The 12,366-nt window shown below is 42.3% G+C and overlaps 1 protein-coding gene across 1 annotated transcript; it reads right to left on the bottom strand.

Annotated features, from left to right (window-relative positions):
- LOC107632482 (triacylglycerol lipase SDP1-like) lies at positions 10,400-11,451 on the bottom strand. The gene is made up of 2 exons (XM_016336158.1): positions 11,121-11,451; positions 10,400-11,037 (listed from the first exon to the last, which is right to left on the bottom strand). Exons 1-2 carry the CDS (start codon positions 11,449-11,451, stop codon positions 10,400-10,402), a joined length of 969 nt encoding a protein of 322 aa, XP_016191644.1.

Below are 12,366 nucleotides of genomic sequence, written 5' to 3'. Positions count from 1 at the left end.
TAGCGACCTTGATGGCGTTTTTTCCTCCCTCCGGCAACACGGCATGAGGCTTAATCCGCTCAAGTGCGCGTTTGCCATGGAAGCCGGAAAGTTTCTGGGATTCATGATTACTCAAAGAGGGGTGGAAGCCAACCCCGAGAAGTGTCAGGCAGTTTTCCAGATGAAGAGCCCGGGTTCTATCAAAGACATTCAACGACTTGCCGGGAGGTTAACGGCTTTGTCCCGATTCCTCGGCGCGTCAGCAGCAAGAGCCCTGCCCTTCTTCAATCTAATGAAAAAAGGAATGACGTTCGAATGGACCCCAACGTGCGAAGAGGCATTCAACCACTTCAAGCAGATCTTAGCGGCACCACCAGTTCTCGGAAAACCCAGGGCCGGAGAACCGCTTTATCTCTACCTATCGGTAACCGAGGAAGCAATGGCCACGGTGCTCGTCAGAGAAGGGGAAAAGACCCAACGAGAGCCATCGTATAGTCGTGAGGACGGATCAAGCGATTCGCCAAGTACTGCAAAGGCCCGACTTGGCCGGTAGGATGATGACCTGGGCCATCGAGCTCTCGCAATACGACTTGCAGTATGAACCCCGACATGCAATCAAAGCCCAGGCAATGGCAGACTTTTTAGTTGAGGTAACGGGAGACCCTCCCGAAAAAACGGGCACACGGTAGAGGCTTCACGTGGACGGGGCCTCCAACCAAACGTCTGGGGAGCAGGGGTCATCCTAGAAAGCCCAGCAGGGATCATCTATGAGCAATCAACCAAGTTCGACTTCCCAGTGTCCAACAACCAAGCAGAATATGAAGCTCTCTTGGGAGGACTCACACTAGCTCGGAAAGTCGGGGCGACGAAGGTCGAAGTATGCAGCGACTCCCAAGTCGTCACCTCGCAGGTAAACGGAAGCTACCAAGCCCGGGACCCCCTCCTCCAAAAATACTTGGAAAAGGTTAAGGAAATGACAAGCCAGTTCTAGGAGGTCATTGTCCAACACGTTCCAAGAGAAAGAAACACACGGACAGACCTCCTGTCGAAGCTGGCGAGCACAAAGCCAGGATCGGGTAACCGGTCGCTCATCCAAGGCATGGTGAAGGAACCAACGGTCGCCCTCTACTTGGCGAAGTCGAGCCCCTCATGGCTGGACCCCATCACCAACTTCCTGGAACTCGACAAGTTGCCTGAAGATGAGAAAGCAGCCAAAGCTTTAAGAAGGGAGGCGGCCAGATATGCAATCATACAGGGACAGCTATTCAAAAAGGGACTCAGCCAGCCCCTATTGAAGTGTTTGCACCCCGACCAAACGAACTACGTGCTTAGAGAAGTCCATGAGGGGTGTTGCGGACACCACATCGGGGGCAAAGCCCTAGCAAGGAAGCTCATTCGAGCGGGGTACTACTGGCCGACAATGATGAAGGACTCAAAGGAATTTGTCAAAAAATGCACAAAGTGTCAACAAAACGCCAACTTCCACAGGGCGCCGGCCTCCGAGTTAAACTCTCTAACGATTACTCGACCTTTTGCACAATGGGGAGTCGACCTCCTGGGACCTTTCCCGGTCGGCCCAGGACAAGTCAAATACCTCATTGTCGCCATTGACTACTACACCAAATGGGTGGAGGCCGAACCACTGGCTACGATATCGTCCTCCAACTGCCGGAAGTTCGTGTGGAGGCAGGTGATAACCCGTTTCGGTATCCCAGAGGTTGTCATCTCAGATAACGGGACCCAGTTCACAGACAAGAAGTTCATGGAGTTCCTCTCTAGCCTAGGGATAAAGCAAAAGTTCTCCTCGGTAGAACATCCCCAAACAAACGGGCAGGTAGAGGCCGCAAACAAAGTCGTCCTTCTTGGTCTAAAGAAGCGCCTAGACAATAAGAAAGGAAGCTGGGCTGACGAACTCTCCTCCGTCCTATGGTCTTACCGGACAACCGAGCAAAGCGCTACGGGGGAAACTTCCTTTCGCCTAACATACGGGGTCGATGCGGTGATACCAGTCGAAATCGGCGAACCGAGCCCTCGACTACTACTCGCAGGCATGAGCGAAGCAGTCGAGAAGGACCTGATTGAGGAAACAAGGGAGATGGCTCACCTAACAGAAATGGCGCTGAAACAAAGAATAGCCCTGCGATACAACGCAAAAATCCTCAAACGAGATTTCGAGGAAAGGGACCTCGTCCTGCGACGCAACGACATCGGCGTCCCGATCCCAGGGGAAGGTAAGCTGGCAGCAAATTGGGAAGGTCCCTACAGGGTAAGGGAGGTACTCGGCAAAGGTGCTTACAAGCTCGAAAGACTCGACGGCAAGGAAGTGCCCAGAACATGGAATGCGGGAAGCCTAAGAAGGTTCTACTCATGACCAGATGACTCGCCGACCTGAGAACCTAAAGAGATAGTAAATACTTGCTTTGTTTGCATGACAATCTACCTTTTTATCTTATCAAATATTCGCCATATTGATTAATTTGCTTAGCTAACGATTAACTCATACTTGTCAAAACTTTTTTTTCTTTCTTTTCGTACTTGTTTACCTCTTCCCTATGTGCGCCGCACACGAGCGCGCCTTAAAACGGCAGACCGGGATTGATCACCCCAGGGGCCATCTTCGTTACGGCCAAAGCCAACGGCGACGACAATACGACCACGGCGACCCAAGCCATAACAATCATAAAACGGGAAAACGGGCGCGAGCCCCCAAGAGAAACAACGACAGCAAATATAGTAAACGGCAACCCGGCCAAACGACCAAATAAGTATAACTTATAAAGAGTCAAAACAAAAAACAAGCAATAAGTTGTTCAGCAAACGCCATTACAAAATATCTTAAGTTACAAGGCCTCACTTCCTCGGCATGTCAACAATCTTTCCGTCCTGGATAGTCTTGAAAACGCCAATTAACGACGTGCCGAAATCAGGAGCTGCGATCCTCAGCTGAGACTTCAAAGCATCTTCGGTCATCGAGATGGTGTTCTTTCCCTGCTCCCTGGTAGCCTTCAGCTTCTTTTTGAGCCCCTCGACTTCCGACCTAGCGGCCTCGGCCAACGAGACATCTTCGTCACGCTCTTTCTCCAAGGCCGCCGCCCGACCCTGAGCAGAGTTCAGCTGGCCCTCCAAGGTCATCTCCCGCTCGATTAGGCGGGCCACCGAATCGTCCGAAATTTTCAACTTCTCGGCAGCGGAGGTCGCCTTCTCCTCCGAAACTTTTAGGTTCTCCGCCATTTCGGACAACTGACCCTGGAGCTGCTCAACTTGAACTTTGAAATCATTATTGGCTTTAACAGAGGACTCAAGCTTCCTTCGGAGGGCTTGCATTCCCGACAACTCGAACTCAGCCTTTCGAGCTATTACGGCCCCCCGGAGCAAAGTCCGATACATCCATCTAGCCTGCCCAGCCAGTTCAGTGCCAAGGAAATGTTCCTCCGTCCCGGGGATCAATTGGGAGTCTATAAACCTTGTTGCATCAAAATTTCTCTCCATGATACTAAGGGCCCCCTCCAGACTGGCTGACGACCTCCGCCTTTTGGGAGTGTGAATAAGCTCCACGTCATCATCTTCTTGGCGGGAAGCGGTTGAGTGCCCGCCAGTTGCCTCCTCGGGAATAGGGGAACCCTGATCCTCGATAGGTCTTTTCCCCGCCTTAACGGCCTCCCGAGAAGAAGCCTCGCCCTGACCTCCAACCTCTACGGCTGGACCCTCCGACTTCCCGGTCTGATCCTCCGCCTCCCCAGCATCCTTCTCCGCTTCCTCGTCGTCACTACCTTCAAAAAAGGTCTTCATCAAGTTTTCAAGTCCGACCACAGTGGCAGACATTTCCACTACAACAAACAACAAATGCATTAGTCGTTAAAACGGATAAAGAAAACAACAGTAAACGCAAAGACAAGCAAATAAGACAACTCACGGATATAGCTCCTGCCGGCCTCCCGTTCACCCAAAAGAAGATGAGGGTTCACGGGGTTCTTTTCAAAAATAGCAAAAAGTACGTCAGCTATTTGCTTATCTACAGGTGACAACCTCTTGTACGTCACCTTGATAAAGGGATTCGAACCCGCCCCGAAACTCCAGTAAGTCGGGATGAGCCGCTCCCCCTCTAACGACAACCAAAAGGGATGACGACCTCTGACGGGACGGACTTTGAAATACTTATCTTTGAAACCATGGTAGGAGTCCTCGAAGAGGCCAAATATTCTCCTACCCTGGCCAGAACGGAAAGAGAGAAATCCTTTCCTCGCCTTCCCCTGCTTGGAAGGGTTGGTAAGGTTGAAGTAAAAGAGGAAGACGTCCACTGACACCGGCAGCTCTAGATACTCGCAAACCATTTCGAAACAGCGGATCGAGGCCCAACTGTTCGGATGGAGCTGAGAGGGGGAGACGGATATCCGGTTTAGGAGTGCCATTTGAAACTCAGAGAACGGTATCCGAACGCCAACTTGCGTGAACATGGACTTGTAAAACCAAATCCAATCGGGGACGCGAGGAGAATGGAAGTTGAGCTCGTAAATACGCTCGTGGGGGGCAGGAACGACGGTCTCATAATTGGCCTCCTCGTCCGTCCCCCCACACAAGTGACCGGCTCGCCGAAACTCATTCAACTCCTCCAAATCCATTTGGTTGGGCGATGCCTTTATATCGTCAGTCACCCAGGCGTACGGGTCGTAGGCTGCGCCAGATCCGGAAGACCGGGAGACAATGCGAGGCATACCTACAGCGGGGTACCAATCCGTTAGTCTATGAGGTCGGGGGTCCATAACAACCCAGAAACTACACCCTTTCAACTTTACCATGACCAAATACGGTTAAAATCTAAACCTATCGCACAAGTCACCTAAAAACCTACCCCGGAATGGTACCCCTCCCATAATTCATCTACCCCAACGATTGGAAAGCCATCAGGCAAAGGTAAACACAAACAGCAACTACGTAACAATAAGGCACAGTATAAACACAAGAAAGTAAGAAACAAGAAATTACCTGAAATGGCTGTAGGAATTGGAGTGTGAAAGAGAAGCACAAGATAGCTCGAGCAAGAAAATTTGGATGTCAGGGAGAAAAGAGGATGAAAATAGCAAGAGTGGGAGAAAAAGAAAGAAGAAACTGTTTAAAAACCACCACGAGAAGCGCGAAAGAAAGCAAGGGCAAAACGGTCTTTACGCGCGGGGTTTTTTCAAACCATTATGAGCATTTAATGCTCAGCGCAAAGAACGAAGCGACGAACGAACGCCTCAGCAGACCAAGGGACACGCGCACGAGAGACGCGCCTCTCTTACGGTCCGCCGACTCAACGGCAACACACGAACAAGGACATCACGCGCCACCGACCGCCCTCACGACCCTCACTGACGCGTCGGGGGCACTGTTACGGCCCGGCCCAGGACTCTCGCGGGTCAACCCGACCCGAGCTCCACCCGGCCCGGTTGTGCACCCTCCAACCGACCCGGACACGCGTCCCGTACGGCTCACCCGCAGCTATGGGACAGCGTCCTTGAGAATATGGGCCTGCCCTCCAGGGGAGCCCACTGCTGACATGTATATAAGGGGAAGGTTGGCTCTTCCCCCGAGGTACGTCACATCTTTCACATCACCCTCTTTCCGCCTGCACATTGTCTGACAAGAGTGTCGGAGTGTTTTTGCAGAACAAGTGTCCGAGGTGGGTCAGAACATGCATTCGTCTTTTCTTTGGAGGATTAACCTTCTTTGTAGCCGTGGCGTTCCCCTTCCTACCATCACTGTCACTTCTTCTTGGTGGAATCGCATTCGTGCCAGTGTCTTATGCATACCCATGTTTCATGTGGGTGGCCATTAAGAAACCTCGTACGAGAAGCTTCGCTTGGTGCTTCAACGTTGTTCTTGGTTGCTTAGGAATGCTTATCGCTGCTCTTTTGATAGCTTCGGCTTTGAAGACTCTAATTGATAAACGTCTCAATGCCAATTTCTTCAAACCGTAATTAATAACATGAACCGGTTTAATTAATTAATTAATAACCAATATATAGCTTGTCCATTGTTATTATTCATTGGTTTCTCAAATGAAAGAAGAATCGCGTTACAGAGCAGACTTTAGATCATTTTTGATGTCCGTGTGTACACAAAAATGCAATTCTGACTTCTGAGTATGTAAATATATTAAAGTTTGAATAGCTGTTTGTAGTGCTATTCAATCTATTAGAATGTCAAAATTATTTTGAAATGGAGTTATATATGATACACCATTCCCCTGTTTAGTGGGCTATGCGCGACTCGTGAAGTAGCATTTTTTATTTTTATATATTTAGATATATATGTTTTCTATGATACAAAACAAAAGATTAAACATAATTTAGCGAATAAAAAAATTGTGTATAAACATTCTTTATAAGTTCGATTTTTATTTTAGCCATTTGAAAATTATTTGTGAAGGTATGATGAACACATACAGTTCGATCAACTCGATTCGAACCAGTTCGCTCGCACTCATTATGGTCAAATTTAATAATTGTAGTAATACATACATGTAAATATGAAAAGTAACAAGTTTTTTTTTGAAAAAAAAAATAGTGTTAACAAGAGTGTATCCTCGTTATATATAGTTTTAAATTTCGATATGCAATAGTGTAAAACATTTATATTATTATCCAATTAAATGTTGAAAATTTTGAGTTACTCTGTTAATATAAAATTTAGTTATATTAACTTTTTTTTGGACTTGAGTTATATTTTATTAACTTGGATGGGTTGAAAATTAAGTTTCTCGCATCTCACCCCCCCCCCTTTTTTTTTGGGACTTACTCCACTTTGTCCTCTCTACTTCTCTAATATCTAGAGTAGGCTTTCCAGCAAAAACTTGAAATCCGTGATAAGAATCAAACCCAAACTATTACACCAACTAAAATCTGGAGTTATTCAAGTAGCCTACAGTTTCAATATTCCTTGCCCAAGGCCAAGTAGACTGGTCTTTTGGGCCTCAATATCACTTTCTTTACCATAATGGTGGCTGGGACTTTAGACATTTCATGTTGCTTCTCTAAGCAACTGATTACATTGATATTTTTAGAAATTGTTTAAAGTTTAAACTTCAAGTTTGATAACTTTCCTTCCAAAGAAAGTTCTGTGATAGTTTTACAAACAGGGGTGTTCCAATGTTTTTAGACTTGGGAAAATATTTATTTTAAGAAAGAAATATTAATCCATGATACATAAAACTAATGCAAAAGTAACTGTATTGTCACTAGGACAAAATATTTTAATTTACAGCAATAGCCATAACCAAATTTACAGCAATAGCCATAACCAAATTTACAGCAATAGCCATAACCAAATTTACAGCAATAGCCATAACCAAATTTACAGCAATAGCCATAACCAAATTTACAAATAAATTAAATTCTTGACCAATATATTTCGTCACTAAATAACCACTAGTCGCGACCCGCGAAGTTTAGGTCGGCTAGGGTACATTATGAAATTAGTTGACAACAGTATATCCTAATCTCTCCCGAAGGAAACATGAGAGCCTCTATAGGCAAATTCAAAGAGTTCAATACAATATAAACTTTCCAAAACAAAGGTGGAGAGATTCTAATCAAAACACAAAGTAGAGGAAATAAGGATCTTCGCCGTCTCTCAGACGATCCATAACTCACTTCTGAGCACCTGGACCTGTATCTGAAAACCAAGAGAAAAAAAAATAGTTTATCTAAAACTAATGCAAAGTTACTATATTGTCACTAAGCGCATAAAACTTTAAGTTTAAATTCTATCCCATCACAATATTGAAAAAAAAAAATAGGTAAAAAAGTGTCCTCACTCCTAAGGCAAAAGGCATTGGTTAAGTTAATGAAAGGGGAAAGTTTTTGTTTTTCAAATGAATTAAATGCATTAAAAATTTTTGTTTTAATGTTTGTATGGCTGTTTCCCTTGGTTTTATGGTTGAAAAGTTTCAAATTTGAGAAAACAAAAATGCTAATTGTGAGTTCAGTTTAGATTATGGCAGCCATATTATGAGAATGCATCTGGTTAAAGTTTCACTTTATACTCATTAATATTTTATGTCGGTTTAGTTGTTCTTGACTTGGTTTTGTAGCCATGTTATATTGTTTTGTAATTTTGTTTCTAAGTTATATTATTGATCATTGATAATTTTATATTTTGAAAAAAGGAAAATATTTTTCTGTAATGAGATTGATTTTACGAGTAGTAGGATTAGAGGATTATAGTGAAAGTAGAATCATATTGAGGAAATTTGGTAGAGAAAAGAGAGATAAATAAGATAGAAGAGATGTAATCGGGGAGGAGAGTCCTAAGAAATTTTACAAATTCCAAACTAAGTGTTGCAATACCTATACTCATTACAGTTTCTCCTTTACAAGACTGTTGACTCTTGATTAGCAGCACAATAAATCTTTTCTCATGTTGTATGTTTATGCTTTGATGTTATTGTATAGGGCTCGATTGTAAAAGGGTCATTGGTTATGCAACTATTAGATTATTGATAACTGAATATTACAGTCAGAGAGTATGGTAAATCAGCCACAAGCAACAAGTTCTGCCACACCGGTCCTGAATACTGAGGATCAAGTAGCAAGTGCCTCTTCTACTGTGAACTTGATAGATTCATTGCAGAAACAATATCTCAAAATCAAAGAGAATGCAGAAACCTACCCTTATGTATGGGCTTCCTATATTGTTGTATATGGTGGCTTTGGTCTATGGACTGCATATAGATGGAAAAAGCTTAATAAGGATCTTCGCCGTCTCTCAGACGATCCATAACTCACTTCTGAGCACCTGGACCTGTATCTGAAAAACAAGAAAAAAAATAGTTTATCTAAAACTAATGCAAAGTTACTATATTGTCACTAAGCGCATAAAACTTTAAGTTTAAATTCTATCCCATCACAATATTGAAAAAAAAAATAGGTAAAAAAGTGTCCTCACTCCTAAGGCAAAAGGCATTGGTTAAGTTAATGAAAGGGGAAAGTTTTTGTTTTTCAAATGAATTAAATGCATTAAAAATTTTTGTTTTAATGTTTGTATGGCTGTTTCCCTTGGTTTTATGGTTGAAAAGTTTCAAATTTGAGAAAACAAAAATGCTAATTGTGAGTTCAGTTTAGATTATGGCAGCCATATTATGAGAATGCATCTGGTTAAAGTTTCACTTTATACTCATTAATATTTTATGTCGGTTTAGTTGTTCTTGACTTGGTTTTGTAGCCATGTTATATTGTTTTGAATTTTGTTTCTAAGTTATATTATTGATCATTGATAATTTTATATTTTGAAAAAAGGAAAATATTTTTCTGTAATGAGATTGATTTTACGAGTAGTAGGATTAGAGGATTATAGTGAAAGTAGAATCATATTGAGGAAATTTGGTAGAGAAAAGAGAGATAAATAAGATAGAAGAGATGTAATCGGGGAGGAGAGTCCTAAGAAATTTTACAAATTCCAAACTAAGTGTTGCAATACCTATACTCATTACAGTTTCTCCTTTACAAGACTGTTGACTCTTGATTAGCAGCACAATAAATCTTTTCTCATGTTGTATGTTTATGCTTTGATGTTATTGTATAGGGCTCGATTGTAAAAGGGTCATTGGTTATGCAACTATTAGATTATTGATAACTGAATATTACAGTCAGAGAGTATGGTAAATCAGCCACAAGCAACTAGTTCCGCCACACCGGTCCAGAATACTAAGGATCAAGTAGCAAGTGCCTCTTCTACTGTGAACTTGATATATTCATTGCAGAAACAATATCTCAAAATCAAAGAGAATGCAGACACCTACCCTTATGTATGGGCTTCCTATATTGTTGTATATGATGGCTTTGGTCTATGGACTGCATATAGATGGAAAAAGCTTCGAAAAACCGAAGACAGAGTAAAGAATCTTCAAGAGAAACTAAGAAAGCTTGTTGAAACTGAAGAATATGCTATTTCTACTTCTACCAAAGTGGTTGAAAAGGGTTCTACATCTTCTGAAACGCCTTCCAAGTAGCCTACAGTTTCAATATTCCTTGCCCAAGGCCAAGTAGACTGGTCTTTTGGGCCTCAATAGCACTTTCTTTACCATAATGGTGGCTGGGACTTGAGACATTTCACGTTGCTTCTCTAAGCAACTGATTACATTGATATTTTTAGAAATTGTTTAAAGTTTTTTTTTTTGGACGATAAAGAAACCCCATTTTACTTTCGCTGCATTTCTGAGTAACCTTGATTAACAGCTATACATATACCCGTCAAAATACAACAGTAGACAAATCTTTGGCGTGAAGATATTTTCATAAGTGGGAGTAATGATCTACACTAAGAACACATAACTTATAAGGGTAAGTAAATATTTTCCTTGGCAAGACCAAATTTCATGCTATTAACAATCTACGTTCAATAGCATCGAAGTATTGAAGTCACCAGGGAAAATTGCCAAGAGTTAACGGTCAGCAACGGTTTTATCCTTACCCAAATCGGCACTGGAATCAACTTCGGAGTTGTTGTCTAGGGTAATTGTTTCATTGTCGCCATTTTCGGAATCAGAAACTGTGCTAGCAGTGTCCATCTCCTTCCCTGGACAATAAATTTGGACAGACTCGGCGACTTCATTGCTAAAACTATCATGACTCCTACTTGAAGGTGACAAGTCTTCTTTCTTGATAACATTGAACACAATCCCATTATGGATCCTTTCAGGCTGCAAAAGATCGCCTTCAGTTACCATTATGCTAGATCCATTCGTGAAAACCTTGTTGCCGTTTTCCCTCTGGTCGGATTCTGAGGAGCTCCTATCCGGTGTTGTCACCCTGGGACTGTGATATTGAAAATCGTGAGGCGTAGTACGACCCGGCATGCTTGTACTAGGTTCAATATCGATTTCTAAGTGCTGGACGAAGTCAATGAACAGATTGGACGAAGTAGTTCTCATTAAAGGCCCCCCAGTTCTTGTCCAAGAATTTGAGTCACTACATTCAGATTCACAGTCACTTCCATAATATGCGCTACGGTTGGACTTCCAATTTTTACCGGAGGTTTCATTGGGACCGTTAGCGCCTAGAATAAGATCTTCAAGGGATCCTGTTGAATTTTCTCGTGCAATAACATTCCATGAAGGAATTCTTCTTGCACCACAGAACTTGACAGCAGGGGAAAACCGGGACCTTGAGAAGAAACAGCAGCTGCCGCTCTTGCAGCACTTTGTTTGAGTCTTCTCATATGATTGAGCATTACAACACACTCATCAAGAGCAAGCTCAATTCCGCAATTAGCTTTTATGGCCGAAAGCTTCTCCCAGGTGCATCTTCTCCCTTGGTTGTTTGCCTTGTTTGCCTCCATATATGAAGGATTCTGTATAATTTTCGAGTACTGAGCAAGAGTTGCAGGCATAACAACAGTTACATCACCCTCCCATTCTTGAGCAAACAGCTTGGCAATTCCACCTAAAGGAAATCCGAGTTCAAGTATCTGATTACATCTATGTTTCACCTCCATCTCCACAAGATGAGCAAGCTTGGCAGCGAAGTTGTTTAAAGTTTAAACTTCAAGTTTGATAACTTTCCTTCCAAAGAAAGTTCTGTGATAGTTTTACAAACAGGGGTGTTCCAATGTTTTTAGACTTGGGAAAATATTTATTTTAAGAAAGAAATATTAATCCATGATACATAAAACTAATGCAAAAGTAACTGTATTGTCACTAGGACAAAATATTTTAATTTACAGCAATAGCCATAACCAAATTTACAGCAATAGCCATAACCAAATTTACAAATAAATTAAATTCTTGACCAATATATTTCGTCACTAAATAGCCACTAGTCGCGACCCGCGAAGTTTAGGTCAGCTAGGGTACATTATGAAATTATTTGACAACAGTATATCCTAATCTCTCCCGAAGGAAACATGAGAGCCTCTATAGGCAAATTCAAAGAGTTCAATATAATATAAACTTTCCAAAACACAGGTGGAGAGATTCTAATCAAAACACAAAGTAGAGGAAATAAGGATCTTCGCCGTCTCTCAGACGATCCATAACTCACTTCTGAGCACCTGGACCTGTATCTGAAAAACAAGAGAAAAAAAAATAGTTTATCTAAAACTAATGCAAAGTTACTGTGTTGTCACTAAGCGCATAAAAATTTAAGTTTAAATTCTATTCCATCACAATATTGAAAAAAAAATAGGTAAAAAAGTGTCCTCACTCCTAAGGCAAAAGGCATTGGTTAAGTTAATGAAAGGGGAAAGTTTTTGTTTTTCAAATGAATTAAATGCATTAAAAATTTTTGTTTTAATGTTTGTATGGCTGTTTCCCTTGGTTTTATGGTTGAAAAGTTTCAAATTTGAGAAAACAAAAATGCTAATTGTGAGTTCAGTTTAGATTGTGGCAGCCATATTATGAGAATGCATCTG

The sequence above is a fragment of the Arachis ipaensis genome, chromosome B03 (assembly GCF_000816755.2).
Source record: "Arachis ipaensis cultivar K30076 chromosome B03, Araip1.1, whole genome shotgun sequence".
Lineage (NCBI taxonomy): Eukaryota > Viridiplantae > Streptophyta > Magnoliopsida > Fabales > Fabaceae > Arachis > Arachis ipaensis.
The sequence above is the reverse complement of the archived record's forward strand: the minus strand, read 5'-3'. Positions and strand labels throughout refer to the sequence as shown.